Source organism: Propithecus coquereli, unplaced genomic scaffold, assembly GCF_000956105.1.
Source record: "Propithecus coquereli isolate 6110/MARCELLA unplaced genomic scaffold, Pcoq_1.0 Scaffold123, whole genome shotgun sequence".
NCBI classification, from domain to species: Eukaryota; Metazoa; Chordata; class Mammalia; order Primates; family Indriidae; genus Propithecus; species Propithecus coquereli.
Genome location: NW_012136414.1, coordinates 3,573,203 through 3,596,030, shown reverse-complemented (window position 1 = coordinate 3,596,030; position 22,828 = coordinate 3,573,203). Strand labels below are relative to the sequence as shown.

The window sequence follows — 22,828 nt, the reverse complement described above, 5'->3', positions numbered from 1 at the left end:
GTACGTGGTAATGAAATTGATCTAAAATTTAAATAGAAATAAAAAATATATTAACAAACCATGAAAATATTAGTGACCCAAAGTTAACTTAAAATTGAAAGTCTGAGATGTCTTCTATGGTGACAGGCATCTGAAAAAGTGATCAGTAAGAAATTAACAAACTAGTTTGTGGGTGATTTGTATTATAAATAGAATCCCCGAGGCATGTGAATTAATTATTGTGCTTTCTTTTTGGCCACATCGTTGGGTTTTGGTTGACTGTATCATGACATTAGATGCTGGCAGAAAACAACATTGCTAGCTTATTTCCAACATGTGACTTGGCTTACAAACAGAAAAAAAAAAAGTAGAAGTTCTGTTATATTTTAAGACAGAGTTAAAGCTCTTGGGCTCAATTTATTTCTAAAGTCACTCTGAGAACATTGCACTGTGTTTTGCTGGAACAGAATCAGGACCTTTTTCATTGATGTGACGGGGCAATGACGAACGTCAGGCTAAGAACGGGAATCTGGCCCCTTGGGTTTCCTCCCACCCCACCGCACTTCCTCTTTTTTCCATTTTCTCTTGTACATACTTTCACACACATCTCACCCCACGTCAACCGAAGGTACTTTCCTAAGGAGATTAAAAACTTCGGCAAGAATGCACAAAGTTAAGAGTTTCTTAACAATCTCAAAAAGCAGTTTTGCCTCTAAATGACAGAAAAGCACCGTGTCAAGAATATTTTTCTATTGGCTATTTACAAAAATTATGTAAAAATTAGTAATACGCTTTACAAGTAGCTGTTAACTTGACTAATTTGTGTGATTTTTTAAAAAATAGAATTTTAACTATAATATTATACATATGGTAGAGACCACGTTAACTGCAGCATGGTGAGAGAGGATGCTGCCCGCTCCTTTGCCATGTGGACGCTGCACCAGGCAATTCACATTCTGTCCGTTATGAGGTCACTGGCATCTCTCCATCATAAAGCTCTGAACACCAGGGCTTGCCCTTTGTTTCATCATCTACATGTAGTGTATGTAGCAGAGTATTTACAGATGAAAAAACTAAACAGAGTTTAAACTATAATAGTGAAAAAAAAGAACATTTTAATCATCCTGAAACAATCGCAGGTAGTATTTTCTTTGCAGAATATGTGAGTAGAAGATTTCAAAGAAATCTTTTGGGATAGCATTTCTAATCCCCCTATTTCTCTTTGTGACATTTGATCTTATCTGAATGTAAAGAATGTAATGATTTTCAATACCTTAACCTTGATCTCTCTTCTGATACACCCTCCTGATCGCCTAAATGTTTCTAATGTCCAAAAACATACATCAGCTAAACTGTTTTCACATTTTGTATCCAATTATAGTTCCATCAATGGTGTGACCTTATTAATTAAAAAGTTTTTAGAGGATTCTTAAAATTTCAAATTGAGTAATTTCAACGTCATTTAAAAATTCTGTTTTACAGTGACAAATTCTTCCTCTGCATCAGATTCACATTGATTTCTGAGTGAGCTCAATTTTAAACCTAAGTGGTGTACACATATACTGGAAGTTATTAAGAGCTGCTTTGAAGTGCTAACTGTAAAAAATTAAGTGCTTTCACAATGAGGCCGTCTGATTCCCACTGCTTTTCTTCTCATGCTGTAAACAGCTCATGAAATGTTGTAACTATGAATGTTAAAATAATTACTTTTACATTTTTACATCGTTTTGTGCAAAGTTATAGTTTTTTGTTTGTTTTAGCAAATGTTTCATTTTGCTTTAATAACTTCTGTCCAATATAAAGAAAATGAAATTGAATGAATATTCCTTCTTTCAAGATGAGCTGTATTTATTACTGGAACGGAAGTTGTCATATCCGTGATCATTAGCTTTGAACTTTAAGCACGACTGCTTTTCCTCCAAGGACTGTTTTTCTTCAAATGACTGGCACCAGCAGCATAAGCATGACTGCACAAAACAAAGTAACTCGTTATGTGTTTACATCAATCACATTTCACAACTCTTCCTACTCTCTAGGGCTCTGACTTTCTCTGCATTGGGAGTTCTTGGGCCCTTTATTTCCATGGTCTTTCATTTTTCTCCTTAAAAAGACATAATTACATTAGTAGCTTAATTTTTAACTAAAAAAATACAATGAAGAAAAAAACTATATAATTAAAATTCCTCACTATGAGAAAGCCCCTTTTAATTCTTGGTATTTATTCTTGATTACTTAATACTCTTAATATTTGATAAATATATAATTCAAGACTTTTTCCCCATGCAAATAGAAATTTTACTCCATACATGATTATATATGTGCCTGTGTTTGTGAGTGTGGGTATAATTTATTTTAATGACATTGTACTACATATATATATATATATATATATATATATATATATATATGTATACTCCATACCCTGCTTTTTCTCACTTGACAGTGTCATAAACATCTTTCCATATCAATGAGTTTAACATTACTTTGCTATTTTTTTTCAGCCACATGTTATTCTGTCATGCAAAAAGTTTATAAAGTATGCAAGCATCTCAGCTTTATTCATCCAATTTTTTTCTTGGATTTTTAAAAAATCCTTTGTTCATTCTGTTTGTTTTCTATGAAACTATACGTTTAAGAAAATGGGAGGTCCACTATTTTCTGTTCTATAAAATGAAGGTGTTGATCTTGATGAAAGTTTTCTTCCGGTTCTAAAATTTGAGTTATGAGTGGGCAAAGGATTTTATAAACTGTCTTAGTGTTTACAAGGAAGCTAAGTTCTTGGCCTTCCAATAGTGAAATACTAGGGACAAATGGATCATTTTATTGCAAGAGGAGGGGATATTTTATTTTATGATAGATTGTTGAAGAAGTGAATGAATAGGTAGACGGTAAAATGCAAACAGCCAAATGAGGAATAATTATACATATTCCACATCAAGCACCACATCTCTACTATACAAAGTAGGTAGAAAGATGTAAAACCTAAATTAAATTCTTTGTTTGACTTGATATTCTCATAGTGCATGTGAAAAAGGGAATGATTTAGTTACAATTAAAATGTGTCCAAGTAGTTCAAAATCTACCAAAACAAGGGAACAGTGTGCATTTAATTCATATTTAGCTCTTCTTTTATTATGTGACATCTGCCAGACATCAATGCATGTCATTTTCATTAACTTTCAGAGCAATTCCATGAGTATAACTGATTGGCTGAGTCAGTAGGGAGTGGCTGAAATGGACTATAGTGATTTATAAGCAAATGTCGTATCTTAAAAAAATTATCCATGTTGTAATGGAAGGAAAAACTATAAAACAATTTACTAGATCTCTCTGGACAGATATAGTAATAGTTTTGAAGGGTTATATTTGATGCCAAATTACAAACAGTTTTTTAAAATTTTGGAATTCTCTCTTACCTTAAAGCAGTTTTTGAATCTTTTGCTCACCAAATACAGAGCGATTGGATTAATGCAGGAATTAAGGGAGGCCATGTTGATGCCAATGTAGTCCAATACCAACAAAAAGCTGCAAAAAAGAAAAAAAAATGTGCCTGTGAAAAATATGCTGATCTGAGCATGTATTCATTGCAGACTTTTGTGTTTTTGTGCAGAAAAAGATTACCCATATGTAATGGTTTTAAATGTATCCCTGGTCTTTGCTAATAATGGTCTTGTCTCCATCCGTCTCTGTCTCTCTCATTCTCTGTCTCTGTCATCTCCACTGCCTTCCCCTTGTGCTCCCCTCCCAGGTGCATCTCTCCTTTTTAAAATAAAATCTCATTTAGAAGTGCTGAGGCTGGATGAAAAGGAGGAATTTACAAAATGCAAAGGAGAATCAGACCTGGGATTTTGAGTCCTGCCACTGGTCATTTCAACAACTCTGGCTCTCTGTTCCCAGTGTTCTCTGCACCCTCCCCCAACCCACCCCACTCCTCCCTTTAAAATAGGACAGAAGGGAAAAACTGAGAGTCTTAATAGCTCCCTAAGGGTTAGAAAAATAGTACTCTCTCTTTCTGCCTGTGAATGAGATCCGTGGAAACACTTCTGAATGGCATCTGTTTGCAAACAATTTCTATCTGCCTTTCTTACCTCAAAAGTTCACATCTATTGGGATCGTACTGATCATAAAGTGTGAGCTTCAAAATTCTACTGAGGTGAAGGGGAAGCCAACAGAGGGCGAAGACAAGGACCAGGCAAAATACCGTTTTGGCCACTTCCCGTCTCTGAAATGAAACCATAGTCAGACCCTTAAAAGATGGCTCATTCTACTCGTAGCATTTTCTCTTCCAAAACAGAATATTTAATAGTGTTTACAAAAAGCCAGTGGCATTTGTAAAAACTCAGGACACCACGCTTTAAATTGACTAGTTAAGGTGAATTAGAACTAAAATGACTAGAGGTTTATCTTTAAAAAGTAATGGTTCTCTCTAGATTCTTTTCAATTACATAGAATATCTCTAAATAGATAATATAAAAATATTCTTTATATATTCAAAACTATCAGAGGCAAGAAAAAGGAAATAGGTGCTGGTATACAGTAACTTTATTTTCATCATCATAATTTTCACATTCATAATTTTAATTATAAACATGAGTCATCAAATATTGGCATTCTCTTACCTGCTTTAAGTGATCATTTAAAGCAATCTGCATGCCACTTTTCTTTCTCAACATTTCACACGTCATCAGGGTATAAAACAATGCAGTGATGGCCAATGGCAAGCAGAAATAGAAACTAAATAGCCACCAATCTTTAGCTGTTTTGTAAAACTATGGGGAAGAGAGAATTTTTATGATTAATACTCCTCTGTGAGAAAATATTACATATCAAATGTTAAACTTAAAAAATATTGATTAAGGAGCAATTATCTTCTAAAGTAGATCCATCTTATAAATACTATATAGAATCTCTCAGATCGCATCTACTGAACAAATAATTAAATACTTATATTCAATGAAAGAAAATTTTCCCAAAAAGTATTTCAATTCTCTAAGGCAGTGCATTATAATTATGCATAAAAATTTAAGCAGTTGGGCAAAATCTGAAATATTTGGTAATTTTGTGTCTTACCTTCACATAAGCAAGTTATTATAATGTATTCTTTGTGTGAAATATGACATACGAATATGTAAAGATATCCTAGTGTTTAAGTGAAGTTTTCAGTTTTTAGCAAATTTATTTAATGGGAAAAACAGACATGAAGAGGTCTAGGTTAACCATTTAACTCAGCAATGTATTATATTATATAAATCTAACCTCACAATTAAAAAGTCAAAGCTGTTTATGACTTATGCATTTTCTCTTATTTTTTTTCTGCTCTGTTATCCTTCTTGGTTTTTTGCTCCAGATATGTCTGTGTTGGAGAAGAATTTGTGTAACCTGTACAGCACTTTTTTTTTCCTTTTTACTAATAAGAAACGAAGAAACGACAATCTCATTCTCAATTTCACATTCATGTCCTTTATTATTTTACTTACCATGGAATATACAGTTCATGAAGTTTTACGTAGTCTTAAATATGTAAAATGGAAAATAATCCTCGGTAATAGAGCACGCCCTTTTGTATTAACTTTTTTTTAACCCATTATGTTGGGGAGAGTTTTCACACTTAGGATCTATCTTCTGGAGACCACCATCACCATTCTTCTCCTAGTTCCTGATCAAATGTTCTTTAATAAATGGCCCAAGGTAAAGCCTTCTTTGCAATGACAGGTTTCTCTTTACCATCAAAGACACAGAGAGGGTAGGCCTGCCATTCAGCATCCACCAATATCAGGGTGGCTTCTATTTGAACATTGGCTGGACCATCCAGTCCTGACAGTTGCTGTGTTGTCTTACACAGAATATGTAGCAGTTGTCAGTCCTTATGGGGCTTTGGGTGGAAAAGCTATAAATGCACATCAGTTCTTTCATGTGTGTCCCTGAGATCCAGGGGGTTCTTGGAGAAGTAGTGACCTAGTTTCTTACAGCTTGGGTCATTGGTCACTGTTAACCCCACAGTCCTGGGATCTATACTTTTAGTTTATGCCAAGGACAGTCATAAATCAATAGCTTCCCAAGTATTGGGGAACAGGGGGAAAATAGCTAAATATTTATTAAGCAAAAGCAGAAATGAAAAAGAAAATGTAAAATTTACCTGCATGAAGGCTGTCTTCTGAGTGGGATGAAGCAAACAGATTCGCAGATAACTTCCTTTGTAGTCAGTCGTAATCAGATCAAAACCTATGGCTTCAGGGACAGCCAGAACCACAGAGACCACCCAAATTAAAACAATTTCTACTGCTGTCCATTTTGGAACCCCAATTCCTTTAATTCGACTCCAAGAAGCAACGGCTCGATATCTGAAGATGAAAATAGGATTATTTTTCGAGTCGGCATAGCTTGGTTTTATTGAATTACATAATGTATTTTCTAAGTAACATGGCAATCAGTAGTATAGTGTTCAGAATATAGCTGGCTTAAATATGAGCTCCTACCTGTCAATACTTAGAGCACATAGACTCAGCACAGTGATGCCCACGGAGGCCTTCTGTATGAAAGGCACCAGCTTACACATCTCAGCTCCAAATGGCCAGTCTTCCGCGAGCAGCTGCGTTGGGGAGATAGGAAGCTCTGTCAGGGGGCGTTTAACGTGATGCCCTCTGAACTGCATTACTTAATGGAGAGTAACTGACATGCAGAATAAGATCTATTCCGGTTCTTATTCTTTTTCTCATGGACTACTTCTTTGAAAAGCATCAGTGTTCGATACACAAAAAATGCTGCCAGCTTATGAGAGTTCATCATGCATATACAGTAGCTTACAGTTAGTATCTGCTCTGCAGGGCCAACTGAAACTAGTCGCTTAAGTTCCTCTTAGAAAATTGAACCTGCATGTTGTCACAGAGTCTCAAATGCTCAGGTCATGGCCAAATCAAAATACAAGTTAATTAAAATTGGATAATAAATATTCCTTAGCTGAGGAGATCAGACTACCCCTATGGAGTAGCATTCTTGAAAAGTAGTGTGTGCATTTATATACTTGTTCTTTACTGTGGTCATTGTACTTAACTGAACAGCAATTCAGATGGAGTAGCCACCCTGTTCCTTGAACACATCAGGCACATTCCTGCTTTAGGGTTTTTGCTCTAGGTTTTTCATTATCTTGGAAGGCTCTTTCCCCGCAGATTCACTTAGTTAACTTCCTTACCTCCTGCAGGTCTTGGTAAAATATCATCTTTTCAACATGACCTACCCTGATCACATTATTAAACACAGTAACTGGCCAGGCATCTCCAATTCCCTTAATTTCTATTTCCTTTTTATCAATAGCATTTGTGAACTCCTACTGCATATATTATAACATTTACTTATTTGTTTGTTTACTTTTTTCTGTCTGGCTCCATAGAGTATAAGACAGAATATGAGCTCCGCAACTGCCTAGAACAGTGCCTGACACATAGCAGAGGCTTAATAGTAATAGTACTTGACCCACAGCCTCTAAAATATAACAGGCACTGGCTATCCAATGAGCAAAAAGACATAGTTCTTGCTATTTTATTTATATATATATTTCTCTTTATTTGACTGCAGACTGGATAACCATCTATTATTAAATGTAGTTATTTTCTTTTTTAGAACAAGTGGGTGCGTCCTGCACTGGTAAATGAATCATTTTAGGTAAACATCTGGATCAAATGTTCATGAGGTTTTAAAAATAAAGAAAAGTATTTCAAATCTATGGGTTTTAAAAAATGTCTAAAAAAACCTTTCAAAAGTGAGAACTATTTTGAAATACAATTGAATCTTTCTGTCCCTTCTGTAGCAGTGAAGACTCTACTGAGTTTGTCAGGCTGTGTTGATTGTTCTGTAACTAGAATGACACCAAAAGGCTAAGATGTGTCTCTTATTATGAACATGACTTGGAGATTCAACACAGGACCAATTTCATTTCTAAATTAGACAGCAAAAATTACACAAATCAGGACAAATGTTGGCAGACTTGCCATATATACGCCTAATGTAGGGTCCTGAAAGCCTACAGGGCCAGGCAGGTAACACAGAGGAGTGGAGGGAGCCAGATATAAGAAAGTCATTGGTGTCAGGAAGACAATAGGGAGAAGTGGGGTCTGGGGTAAACCCTTTCTGAAAGGAACAGCTGCTGATAAAAATCAATTTTTGGTAAGGGACCCCAAATACAAAAATCTCTTGATTTTTCAAAAGAAGCCAGAAATTGGAATTTTTATACAAAACCTCACAGTTTATAAAAGTTGTCAACTAATTTATATTTCAAAAAATAACACTCTCAGATAACACTGTATTAACAAAATATATCTGTGAACCGGACTAGCCACCATCTTGTGACTTTTGGATTAATCAATTGACTCATAACTCTTTTTGTTCATTCATTCATTCAACAAATATTTATTGAATATTCACTATGTGTCAGACACCATCCTGAGTATAGGGTACATATTAGTGAACAAAGCAAACTCCCTGATCTCATGGAGTTTATAGTCTAGTGAGAGAGGCAGATAAAAAAATACACACACTTAATATGGTGTCACAGAGAGGTTGTCATATTAATAGAGTGAGAGTGGGATTTGAGGTGCTTTCTTGCTCTGAAGAGACAACATTTGAGTAGGGATTGGACTGAAATAAGAGAGGAAACCAAGCAAAGAGTGTCCTAGGCAGAGGCAAGAGAAAATGCAAGTGCCTGAGGTCAAAATAAGCCTGGTGCTGTAGCAAGAAGGCTATTAACGCTGGAGAAGAGTGACCCAGGCCAGGACCACAGGAGATGGAGCTGCAGAGAGAAGAGTTTGGATGCTTTTTTTGAGGGAATTCATTGCAGGTTTTGAGCAGGGAAATGGCATGATCTTATGTTTTTAAAAAGGTCACTCCCGCTATTCAGTGCAGAATAGAATGTGGGGTCAAGAAAGGGAGCGCTGTGTTGCCCTGGGGCGGAGAGAATGGGTTATAGGCCATGTATATTTTGAAGGTAGAGCTAGCTAGCAGGACTTGCTGGTGGGTGGGACATAAGATGTGAAGAATCAGGAACATCACAGAGGTTTACCATGTGAATGGAGAAGCCATTTACTGAGGTGCAGGAGACTCAGGGCACCACAGGTTTGAACCAGCTTTGAACTCAAGTTGCTTTAAAAGAAATGTCAATTGCCCTTGGAAACATGAGAATATAAAGTTTCCAACCAGTTACAAGGATTCTGCCAGACTGAGGTTTTTTTTAATTATTCAGACAGTATTCTGATATTGATTACTCCTCCCTTCAAAAGGTGAAGCCTAATTTCCCTCCCCTTGAATGGGGGTTTGTTAGGTAGGTAGCAAGGGATTCCGGGTCTCCTAAGGATGAAAGTGGGTGCCTTGCCTTGGCGCTGCCACGAGCAACTGCCCCACCTGGGAAGAAGGACAAGGCGGGCCCTAGGCCCCCATCTTGGTGCTGCCCCACCTTGATCCTGTCCTGAGTTACTGCCATACTTGGGGGAGGAGGGAAGGCCCTACCAATCTACTAGTCAGAACTTAGCATGCCAACTGCAAAAGAATGCAGAGGACTCTTGGACTCTCCAGCCTATGGGCCAAGCAACATAGGTACAATAGAGCCTGGAAGGTGACTTAGGACAACGTAAGGCTAAATATCACATCATTAGCTTAAGTCCACCTTGTGGTTCACCACCCGAAATGGGCTTTCAGAGAGGCTCATGGGAGATCCGTATGTGCAGTAAGATTCACATCATATAACTTCCAACTCTCCATCAAAGTGGTTCCATGATGATGCCTGAACTATGGGGAGGTCCCTATCTGGACATTATAAAACAAGACCCAGACCATAACCAAGGCCTCTGTTGCTATGACAAGGGGTCCAATCATCATCTGTGCTGTATATATCTTGCTCTTGCTCTATAATTCTATCTTGCTCCCCCTCAAAAAATTTCACCTCATGCTTGTCTTACTTTGGTGTGTCTGGTCATTCCTCAGCCAAGAGCACACCAAGAACTGAGAACACGGAACGAGATTTCCAAACCTGACAGGCTGGACTTAGTGATTTGCTCTTAATGAATAGAATGTGGTAAAAGGGATGATGTGTGTTGTTCAAAGTAGTTCATAAGAGGCATGACAGCTTCGTCCTCACACTCTCTTGGGTCACTTATTCTGGGGGAGGCCAGCTGCCATGTCATGATGACACTTAAGCACCTCTGTGGAGAGACCAATATGGCAAGGAACTGAGGCCTCCTGAAAACAAATACTAATCTGCCAGGTTTGTGAATGACAGGATCCTCCAGCCTAGTCCAACCTTAAGATGATTGGAGCCCTAGCCAATATCCTGAGTGCACCCTCAGGAGAGACCTTGAGCCAGAACCACCCACCTAAAACACCCCTAAATTCCTGACCCACAGACACAGTATGAAATAATAAATGTTTAGTGTTTTAAGCCACTAAATTGTAGGGTAATTTGTTACTCTTCTTTAGATAATTAATATATTTGTCCTTGGTCGCTCACTTAAGTAAGTATTAATAACTCATCCACATTTGAACCCAGATGGTTTGACTCCAGAGTCTACACTTGTAACTACCATGATACCTCTCAGAAAGTGTTTCCAAGAAGCTGATCTTACAAAAAAGAATTAAGATTAAATCAAATATTAATTTTTTAAACCTATAGACATGTGTCAAATAATGGTAAAATATCTAGATGCAGAGTGAAAGTTTCTTCTACTCACCCAGTGTGATGGTTCACTTTATATGTTAATGTGACTGGCCACAGGGTGCCCAGTTACACATTGTTTATTTCTGGGTGTGTCTGTGAGGATGTTTCTGGATGAGATTAGCATTTGAATCTGTGAACTCAGAAACACAGACTGCCTTCTCCAAGTGGGTGGTCACCATCCCATCTGCTGAGGGCCTGAATAGAACAGAAGGTGGAGGCAGGAGGAATTTTCTCCTTTTGCTTCCTGTCTGTCTGCTTGGCCTGGGACATCTCATCTCATCTTCTATGGCCCTGGGACTGGGATTGACACCATCCACTCCTCTGTTTCCAGGCCTTTGGATTTGGACTGAATGACACCACTGGCTTTCCTGGGTTTCCAACTTGCAGATGGCAGATCTCAATCTCCATAATCTTATGACCCAATTTTTCATAATAAATCTATCAATTTATCTATCCATCCATTCCATTGGTTCTGTTTCTCTAGAGAACACTGACTAATCCACCTAATTATTTTACTCACATAATGTCCAAACATTTGGATATTTTTGAATATTTTATTCTGTCTCAAGTTATTTCCAAATATGTTAACATTAGTACCATGTAGGTACAGCCATCAGAAGAATCAAGATAAATGAGTGTCCACGCCACTGAAGGGAAAGAAGTCTGGCTTTTGAAAATGGGCCCTGTACTGAATCCAGGCCCTGTTTTGAGGTTACTATTTTTTCTGGCTTAGCCTGGAAATTGGATTATTGCTCTTCATACCACTGGGAGGCCTGCAGCCCAACCTCTGACCCAAGCTATCACAGAGGACAGGGAAACACAAACTGAAAATTGTAAAAATCCTCTTCGAGTTCAACAGAGAGATAGTCTGAAACCTAATCATACTGGGAGATACAAATTTCTAATCTACCCCTCCAAAGGGAAAGGAACTACAGAGAAAAAGGGAGCATTAACCTTCATCGGCTTTCAGTATTTCACGTTTTCAGTTAACAAGATGCTACTAGTTCTGAGCAGCCACAGAAGATGGGGGAGGAGTACGCACTGTTCTCATTATTCTGTAGTGAGAAGGATGACTTTGGCAGGACTGAAAATGCTCTTACTCTAAAAAGCTCAACCTCTGCCTCTCTGATCAGAAGGCTTTGCGGAGACATAGCAAAGCCTGATGCTCTGTGACAAAAGCATGCCCACCAACGCTCATCTCTGTCGTCCAGTGGTCTCTAGCAAGAGAGTCTTTGGGCAAGTTAGTGCTTCCAGCTTATTTAAAATGCAAAGGCAACAACTTCTTGTTTAATGCAAAAAAAGTCCTGGGTGGGGAAAAGTTGTGAAGTTTTTCCAAAAAAAAAAAATCACTCTCAACCAAGATGCTATATTTAAAATTTGGTGAGAGAATATTCTGATAGAGTTTTCTGATTCCTAGAGGTTCGTTTCTTCACCATTCTTTGGCAAAAATAACAACATTCTACATCTATAATTTGAAGTCGAACAATATAGCTTTCCCCTCTGCAGAGGAAATTGATTCACTTTATCGTAAGAGGAAGCAACTCTTAACTTTAAACTCAGCAATAACACATTCCTTATTCCCTATTTTTAGTTTTTTCTTTGGACTTTACCCCACTAAATTAGATAGCTTAAGGGCAAGGTCTGAATACTGAAGACAAATTCACCTTTTATTGAAGGAGTTTTTCTGATGGCAAAAAAAGGATGTTAGACTTCAATATTGACTCTACATCCTTTCTGCATAAATTAAAATCGTAAATTCTATTTAAAATTAAGTTCGAATATACGTTACCTAACATTTATCAAATATGAACCAATTGGCAAATACTCCCATAACTGACACAGATTTCACATCATGATGTCTTCACTAACTGAATAGCTTTTGCTAGTGTTAGGGCCTACTGGCAATGTGGTGTTCATTTGACAAAATGATAGCCTATGTTTGTGCTGACCCATTTTCCCCTAAGGCTTTTACTGCTTCCCTAGCACATTTCTTTTGGATGATAAACATAAATAAATAAATAAACACTAGACTGAAAAAACACATGACCCTATTGGTTATAAGGCTTCTACTCAAGGATGGCCATGATTCCATAACTTTATGTTGGAACAGCTGTTTGTGAAAGAAAAAAAACCAGAGAAGCCAAATAAATTATTTTTATATTACATTATAAAATTATTTTTATACTATATAGTTTTCAAAAATTTTCTAAAAGGATACATAGCATAAATAGGAAATAAATATACTTTTGTTAAGGGTACCAAATCTCTCCAACTGGGGTTTCACATTTTTCATTTCTTTTTCTAATTAAAAATCACATACCTGAGAAATTAAATGGAAAATAAAACCTGTTACTACACACCCCTGTTAATGCCAAAAGGAATCAAGCCCCATAAAATCAGGAAATGCCAAAGTTAACCATCTTGCACAAGCAAATGTTCACTTGCCTCATTAATCATGCATACCATTTTCTTTTTCTATTTTTTAAATTACTGGTATACACTGAGCTTTAACTGTTTGTTTCAGAATATTCTACAACATTTATAATGCTGTGCACAGTGCCTTGCACACAGTGGTCACTCATTAAATGCTTGTTGAACAACAGTGAATGAATGAACAAATGAATTTGATCATAAGGCAAAAATTATCTATGATAGAACAGTTATCATGAGCTTCCAGTTCTCATATCTAAATATATTCTTTAGAGAATTGAGATGGCTGTGTATTTACATTTTATGTTTTCTACTCCAGATGGTCAGGTCTTCTTGACGCACAGAGCCAGGGACTCTAGAACTGAGGCTTGAGGGCTGGTTGTATACTTTTGCCAGAGTTCTGCCCTTCCAAGAAGGCCAGAAAAAGTGAAAAACAAAAATTCCTCTCCCATTTTCTCTCTCCTATTCAAACTTGTCAAGGAAATGATTGACATAAAACAGAACTTACTGATTCTCACTATATAATGAGATCCTATGAGGAACTTTAGTTGCTGGGAGGATTGTCAGTTTGGTGGAGGTGGATGCAGTTAACAAAGGGACATTGTAAGAGATGATCGTTTTAGAGGGTGGGTGAGCAATGTATTAAAGAGGATGACCAGGGTTACTTTGCCAGACTGCAGTCTGTCCTGTCTCATGATGAACTGTGAACACTTCTTTCCTATGACTGGCATTCTAGATGTGTTTTCAGCGTAAGAGTCAAAGAGAGATAAAGTGGAATGGTTGCATTTCACAACTTTGGGAAAGGGTGTATTCTTCTGTGTTTATCTCTGTTTCCTGTAGCAGATAAGAGTTTTTCTGGGTTTGAACTAGCGTTTTAATAAGTTAGGGCACCTTAATTCAGGGATTCCCATGTCCAAATGCTCTTTCTTTTTGTATGTATACATAGAGAAAGAATTTTAATTTGGCTTTGAATTTTTTTTTCTTTTTTATTTATTATTCCAGGGTTTTGTGAGGGTACAAACATTATAGTTACACTTTATGTCTTTGCCTCACCCAAATGCGGGTTAAAGCCCTTCCCTCCCTTTAGTGCTCCCCGTGTCCTTTAGTTGTAGATTTGCCCCCCAATCCCCCTAATCCCTAGAGAGTATTTCTGCCAGAGTGATCAACCAGAAACGTTTCAAAAGAAGACAGAATAATGGCTTTGAATTTGAAGTCAATATGCTGGTCAAGTGCATAGACATTTTTTCCTTCTTTTTTTTTTTTGAGACAGAGCCTCACTCTATCATCCTAGCTAGAGTGCAGAGGCATCATCATAGCTCACTACAACCTCCAACTCCTCAGCTCAAGCCATCCTCTTGCCTCAGCCTCCCGAGTAGCTGGGACTACAGGTGTGTGCCATGACACCCAGCTAATTATTCTATTTTTTTAGTACAGACAGGGTCTCACTCGTGCTCAGGCTGGTATGGAACTCCTGAGCTCAAGTGAGCCTTCTGCCTCGGCCTCCCAGAATGCTAGGATTACAGGCATGAGCCACTGTGCCCAGCCAGAAATTTTCTTCGTGACATACATTGTACCCATGCCCTCAGGGACAAATACAGATTACAAGCTCTACCCTGCTTCCATCAAAATGCACTTAATCACTTAAAGATTAGGCTATGTGGGATAGAAACAGGTGGGTCAGAAACAATGTCAGCTTATCCCTTGGGGGTGCCATGTAGATAGCTCACAATGTGCACAGTGCGGTGTCCCCTGGAGTTGTGCAGGGCAGAGGCCCTGTCCCTGGGAATCCGTTTCACACACACCCACAAAACGGTGAGGTTTCCTTGCTCTGGAAGGATTCCTATGGTTTGCTGAAACAGAAATAATGGCTCCATGATGACGAATTAAAGTTCTTGAAACAAAATCTCTAACAGAAACAAAGACATAGAAAATAATTTTTGAAAATATTTCTTACGAGAAATTGAAGTTTACACCAAATATATTTTTCTACCAATAATCCAACAAAATTTATTTCTAAGTCTGTAACAGGCCACTAAAGATGCTTTTCCATTGTCTGAACTTTATCCATCGTTTGTGCCCTAAAACTTTCATTGATACATTCACATATTTTGAAAAGATCCAACGAAGAGAAATAACAAATGCCATTCACAAACCTAGGATATCTTAGATCCACTTATTTGAGCTGGATCGTCTAAGATCACATGGCACCTGAAGAAACTGAACAATGAGAACCTGATGGTCTCCCGGCTCAGAAGGAGACTCTCAAACTGAATGGATTCAACAAACCTTATTAAATAATTTCATGTCATTCTCAAACCTAATTCTATCTGTGGAATATCTTACGGGACACTGACAAGCTAGGATCAGAAAATGTCTGGTTACTATGGAATCTGAAAGCCCTTTAAAATAGCTTGAAAACACTGAGTGAGGGGGAAGAAGAGAGTATAAACATCCTGAGGATAGGTTTCCTCCTTTCTGAAAACTACAAAGAAACTGAAGAAGAGAGATGGAGAGAAGACACAGGTCAGGATGCATGAATGTGGTTTTGAGCTTCGAGGAGGGATGATTATTTGAGAAATGCTTCTTTGCTAACAAATTTCTTACTCAAGAATGATTCTCTCTCTCTCTCCCCCTTTCTCCCTCCCTCTCTTCTGTAACCACATTTTGGCCATTTTCTTTTTCCTTTATATTTTCAACAAAGGATCTAAAGGGAAAGAGAAATAACTCTCTAAAATAAAAGCACTGGAAATTTTAAGAAGTCTAAAATTAGAGAAGTTGTTGGCTAAGGTATACTGATACACCACACTCAGCTATCTCCCAAACATAACCAAACTTCTTCTTAACTTTGAAAAATCCTGAAAGAGAATGTTTCACATCATAAATTACATCTTGAATCTTATTTCAGCTTAGGCTTTATCTGTCAACGCCCTTTAAAGCACTTAATCATTTATTAGCATTTGGCATGTTTCTCTAAAAATAATCAACTATAGCATATTAGCCACACAGAGATAACCTTATATGGTTTTCTTTGTGAAATGAAGAACATGGCTCCCTGGCCTTGAGACAACAGGGTCTTGGCTATGTTATCCTCTGGTACAACTACGGAAATATTGTCCATCTTGAATGACTCATTTTAAGTGAGCAAAGAAAAATAGCAAAGCCTTTGATAGATAAACCATACCATATTAAAAGAGAACATTACCTTGATGTTTTTAGAGGCTTGGATTTATGAAGTGACCAAGCAGTAGATCAAAGGCAAACACAAGAAGAACCATAGAGTTGACTTAGGAGAACTTTCATTGCCCAAGGCCAAGCATTTGCCCACCATTTTGTCACAGGAATCTAAGGCCAACAAGTGAGGCAGTGAATTGAGAATATGAAGTCTTGAGCTTCTGGGTTATTTGAATTCTGCTATTGACTTGTTATTTGGTTATGACCAATACCCGCATACGGAAGGGATCAAGCTTTCCCCTTCTTTTTCATTTGAACATTTGTAAAAATATGAGTAGAAAAAGTCCACTGCCCTTATTTCTCATATATAACATAATTTATCCACAAGCATTTGTCTGGTATTCACAGTAGATGGGTGTCAGGGTATTTGTTTTATTTTTTAATTGATTCCAGATCATTCAGAGCTAATAGTCTCACTCTTTAGTAACACTTTTTAAAAGCTAATACTTTACATGTGCTTAGTTGATGCTCCTTAAACAATTTTTTTTCTTTAAATAAATAAATCTAAAAAGTATATGGGTTTCATTTTTGGTCCAAAATGCTTCTGCTAGTAAAATATCTTTAAATATTACTAAAGTATCTCAGTTACACTTGACTGGAAATGAGAATGGTGTTATTAAAGTGGGAGAAATCAGACCTCTCTCCCAAAGGTAACTTCTTGTATTACTGTACACATATACACTTCAGTTCACTCATCAGAAAATTACAGCTTCAAGAGCTAAACTTGATGGTGTTCCATCAACTTTTAACTGTGAAACTGGTTAATTATACACAAACGTGTTAATTGCTAAGCAGCAATCTAAGATAGAATAGTGAGAAAGGTGAATTTGTTCAGGAGATAATTCTGATTGTGTCACAAGGAGAGAATGTCTGATTACCTGCCAAGGTCACTTCATTCAAAACTCATTTGTGGGTTCAGTGAAGCAATTGCACATTTTGACATGCCAGCATTTTAATGTTATGTGTACCCTACCTTAACTAGTTAAACGTTAAAGATCAGCAGTTTGGCCTTTCAGAACTATGAAGGCAGCCTCTTTGCTTCTCATAACCTACAAGATCTTAACAGCAAAACCATCTAAAAGCACTCCAGTGGGTCACCGGCCTAATCTCTAGTTGTTTGCCACCATTGGACAACTGGTGACATTTGAATCCCCTTCAAACTAGTTAATGTCTAGTTAATGTGGAAACCTGTCTTATCAATTCACAAGCCGATTTGTTTTTAAATTCAATGTCCATACACATCAAGGAAGCTATATTTGAGAGTTGACTACATTAACTCAATTATTCATGTAAATGGAGCACAAAGAGATTGAAATTGTTAAGTAGAATCCAGAAATAATTTAAAAACTCATTATTTGCTCAAGAATTTTTAACTTCTCTCCAACCTGCAGCCAAATCTTGTTACATATCACTGCTAAACCAAAACAAGCCAAATCAATTAACCAAACAAACAACATAAAACCTTCCTAGCATCTACCAGTACACCCAGCTCTTTTGCTTTCTGTACAGCTTTGACATCTGTTCTTCTACAACTTAGTAGTCAGATACGAGGCTCTCATAAGCACAAATGTCTAGATTATCCCATTTATTTTAATTTATACAGGAAGGACACAATAAGCAGCTTGTGATTAAGGAGAGAGATCGATTTACCCTAACTTCAGATATTTAAACATTCACTTTTGGTTCCTGTATATAAATAGATTTGTAGTCATGTTTGTAATAACAAAAGCTGAAAAACAAAGACTACTCAAAACGTGAATTATTATCCACACACACACACACACACACACACACGTTCTAATAACATTTATTGTTTGCTTACTATGTGCCAGGGCCTGTGCCAAATGATACTTATCTATTTATGCATCTATACATTCTTATATCATTTAATATTTTGATTTATGTATTTATACAGATACATATATACATACATATCTTTAAATAGCCCTTTTGGATGATTGAATTTTTCATTTTTCTCCTGGATGGTGTCATGTAGGCATAGCCCCGGTGTGTGCTGATGAGAGGGTAAACAGAGTTTATTATTTTCAGCATGCTTGAATGAGAATTTGAAGTTCTTCAGCAGTCTCAATTTGCTAAGTGTTTGCAGACATCTCCCTGGCCTTCAACACAAAATTCACCCTGACACAGGACACCTGGAAGGTGATCTAACTCTACCTGAAAGTTACCCCTCCTTGAGGGGGTCTAGGCAGCACCTTCATGTGAAATCCCACCCATTCTACAGCCCAGATTGCGGCTTCCAGCAAGAGCATGACATTTTGTGATTTGTCAACTTTGCTGAGCTCTGTATTTATTGAACTCTAGATTAACATAATAGATTCACATTGACATTTCTGGGCCTCTAGGCCCTTAGTGTGCCAACAGAAGGATTGCAGGACTCTATGAACCCCCAGAAATTGTGTATATTGAATTCTCAAAGAGAATTATAACACCTTACTCCCGCCCCTCTGAAAAATCCAAAAAACCTGAGAATCCCTGGTTTAGAGATTCAAGTCTCTCACTTTAGGAACATTTAAAAAGCCTTCATATTTTACTTAAATTACCTTTTTTATGAATTATAATATCTGGATACTGGGAATATAATATCTGGGAAATTCTAAATGCATTTTTTTTAAAAACTTACTATGGTGCCACAATTATTTAGGACCATAAACGGATTTTAACTAATTCTGGATTAGGCATTTTGACAAATAAAATCTTTAGAATAACATCCACTGATATTATTGATATTGTACAATACAGACTATCTGAAGGGGATTTCAAGAAATAGAAATCCTCAGATGATGCAAATTAATTCCTGAAAATGCTTACCAAGTATCCTACTGTGTGGTAATATGTCACATAAATCCACCGATGCCCTCCAATGAGGTCCTGACAATACTTAAGGTTGGAGGACAAGCAGTGCCTGAGTCTGCTCCATGAGGAGGGTTAGGGAGGACTGCAAGGCCTAGGGCCAGATGGCCTGGGCTTGAGCCTTAGTTTTATCATTTTCTAATGATGTGACATTGGGCAAGTTACTTCTTTACGTTCCGGACATGTAGTTTCCCTAGATCTAAAACAGGGATGATAGCATACCTTTTCTGCAGGTTGCTGCAGTGATTTAATGCAATAAACCAAGTGCCTAGTGCATCATAAATGGCAGCCATTATTATTATATTATGCCTTGAGTTAAACCAAAGGCCAAAAGGCATGATTCAATGATGGCATACCTAGCAAGGAGATCTAATTCTATGGGAAGGATTTGTTTATGGCTAATATAGACCACTAGATGGTCAGATTTATAATGACTCATTAGTTTATTTCAGAAGCAAAAACACAGTGTGTTATGACTAGATGGCTTCAGAGAAAAGGATGTAACTTCCTAGGGAAATAATAAAGGAGTTTGAAATGAAAGGAAACCTGCATGCCCCTGGGGTATGAGATAGTCTCTGGTTCCCTCCAGAGACTATCTACTCATTTAACCAATCAGAGAAAGTAAGATGGTCCTGGAAGTGCTGATTTACATGTGGCCTGGAGGCAACACACCAAAAAAAAAAAAAAAAAAAATTCCGCAGCCCCACCTTCCACACAGCATTTCAGCTGCTGGCTGCTTTAGGAAGGTTTCTAACCTGGCTAGGTGCACGGGATTTCCTAGCACTTCCCTAAACAGAACTTTCCCCAAATTCTGTGCAAACCTAGCAAAACTAGATCGTAATCCTCCTTTTGGGAGAGATCTTGTTTCACTTATTTTTAAATTTCTCACAACACCTTGTCCTCAAAAATGTCTCCATTCAGTTTTGAAGAATTGAATTGAAACTCCTGTGCTAAATTAGAATGGTAGGACTTAGTCTGTAGGACTCCTGAAGAAGGAAAATATTCCCTTCTGTCCTTAATGGAGCTGTGACTGCACTTAAGAGACCCATTTTCAGTCCCTGCTTCTCCAAGTAAACCCTCAGAGTTCATCAGAACCACTGCCACCCAGGATTTCAGGATTTCTTCAATTTATCCTCCATTTCTGGGAGTGTTTCCTTCTAGGGAAAACTGGATCCTAATCCAAATCTCATTTTTAAATCTCAGAGACATCTGGAATTTTCTTAAAATGTGGCTATTGGGTCAGGATTTCCAGAGATCCATGAAGGGAAATTTACAGGCATGCCTTATGGTAAGGGCGCCCACCAAAAGGTCAAAGCATCCCCTACAACCCTTCCCAACTTCACATCCCACTTATTCTCCTTGTAGAGGCCAGAGCTGGCTGCAGACAAATCTACAAAGCACATTTCCACTTCCTTACACTTTAGTTGTGATTTATCTGTGACTTTCTATTGCTGCTATGGTGACAAAGTAGAGTTTTAAATATTTGCATAGCCCTTTAAATGTTCCAACTGTTTCACTTAGGCTGCTTTTCTTAATACCACAAAACTCCCGTAGGTCCGCACTAACAGCTTTATTGCAGAGTTGAGGAGACCGAGGCCCAAAGATGTTTGGATGTGTCCAGAGTTCCAAAGAAACCTGGAATCAAACAGGCTCTGGCTATTTGTGCCTGTTACCTCTGATGCCTGTGTTAATTACACAGTAATGTTAACAACTGAAACCATTACAGACTTTGAATGCTCCTTGGTCTTGTCCACAAAGTAACATGTGGGGTGCCATCATACAGCTTGCACTTCAGAATCTGACAGATTTGGGCCTGAGCCCTAGCTCTACCTCTTACTCATTGGCCTTGAGCATCCTATTAGTTATGTGTACAATGGGGTTAGAATCCACTTATGGGTTGTTGGAAGGAGTAAAGGAAGTCACACATCCAACCTAGTGCTTGGCCCATTCTAGGCATTCAATAAAGAGCAGCTACAGCCACTCACAGCAGGTGAACTGTGCTTTCCCTACTCACTAGACTGGATCTCTTTCTTCCAGGCCATTTGTTTCCTAAAAACCTACTCCAGACCCCCGAATTTCAGGGTTCTCCAAGACAATGCTTCCCAAAATTAGTGTGCATGTGAATCACCTGGGCATCTTAAGCTGCAGATTCTGATTTAGGAAGTCTGGGGTAGACTTGCACTCCTAACAAAATCTCAGGTAATGTCAATGCTGCCAGTCCATGGACCACACACTTTTGAGTAGAGGGTGTACCCAGTTAGCTGGACTTAGGGAGTAAATACTTCAGGACTAGCAGTTCTCAAACTTTACAGTTCATATAATCACACAGAGGGCTTATTAAAATACAAATTACTGTGGTCCACTCCAGAATTTCTGATTCAATAGGTCTGGGGTAAGACCAGAAAAATCGTCATTTTCAACTAGTTCCCAGGAAATACTAATGCTGCTGGTCTGAGGACTACACTTGTCCTAGGCTTAGCAAATGGCTACTGAAGACCAGAATGGAAACCGGTTGCAATTATTACTGACTTATAGGAGGGGATGGATCTTCTTGAGGAAGCTCTCTCTGACGGCTCTTTCATTTCCCCCTCTCCAGCCAGGCCCCCTTCTGTAAGCCAGCCATGACATTAGCAGGCACCCTTTACCTTGTAGACATTGATGGGGATGTCAATGACAATGTGCAGCAGGTCTCCCAGAGCCAGGCTGGCGATCAAGATATTGGGGCCGTTTCGCATGCACTTGTTCTTGTAGATGATTCTCAGCAGTGTGGAGTTCCCGATGATGCCCAGCACGAACACGAGGCAGGACACGACCGTGTTGATGTATTTGAAAGTCTCCTTGATCTCGATGGGGTTTGGGCATGGGGGAGGGGAGAGGGTGCGCGGCGGAACTCCCGCGGTCTTCCCTCCCTTAGGAACCTCCGCAGGTGCCAACGAGCGCGGCAGGCTGTTGTTGGAACTCCCGGGCCAGGAGGTCTTAGTGGGTGGCGTCATTATCTCTGCGGATTCCAGAAGCCGCGGAGTGGCTCCTGCGGGCGGGAATCCTCTCTCCTCTCCCCAGACCCTGGCCAAGCCGCAGGCAAGAACCAGCGCCACCAGGGCGCGTCGGCACAGGCTTGGCGGCGGCTGCATGCTGCTGCCAGCTCCCGTGGGCGTCCGGTGGCCACTCTGCAGTTTTCAGAGCCTGGAGACCAGCAGGGGAATGAAGACAGGAGACTTCGGTCAGCCAGCCCAGCCACACCTCTGCAAATGCTAGCGCAGAGCGCAACCGCGTCGCTGCTATCCGAGCGCAAAAGTAACTCAAGTTTACGCGCCAGTGGGGAATTTCTGCGCTCGTCACCCTGCTGCGCCCGTGGAGTCTCCTTCCAGATCTCCTCTCCTGTGTTTTCCTTCCCCTGAGTCCCGCGGAGGGCTAAATCACTCACAGTTGGGCGGGGCATTCTCGGAGGGGTGTGCCAGGGAGGGAATGATGGGTGGCCGAGGCAAAGCTCTGAACTCTTGGGTGAACGGGAAGACGATACATGGTTTAGCTAAGGGCGTGTGGGGACTGCAGAGTCAAGGCACCTAGCGGACACAGACAAGTGTCAGTCTCTGCATTTTACTCTGCAGGGGCATCCCG

At 38.8% G+C, this 22,828-nt stretch overlaps 1 protein-coding gene across 1 annotated transcript; it reads right to left on the bottom strand.

Moving 5' to 3' along the window:
• Window positions 1-1,673: 1,673 nt before the first annotated feature.
• EDNRB (endothelin receptor type B) lies at window positions 1,674-22,601 on the bottom strand. The gene is made up of 7 exons (XM_012637777.1): window positions 21,856-22,601; window positions 6,456-6,568; window positions 6,116-6,320; window positions 4,599-4,748; window positions 4,068-4,201; window positions 3,396-3,504; window positions 1,674-1,946 (listed from the first exon to the last, which is right to left on the bottom strand). The coding sequence occupies exons 1-7, from the start codon at window positions 22,339-22,341 to the stop codon at window positions 1,812-1,814; spliced, it is 1,332 nt and encodes a 443-aa protein (XP_012493231.1). The 5' UTR covers window positions 22,342-22,601; the 3' UTR covers window positions 1,674-1,811.
• Between the last annotated feature and the right edge of the window lie 227 nt (window positions 22,602-22,828).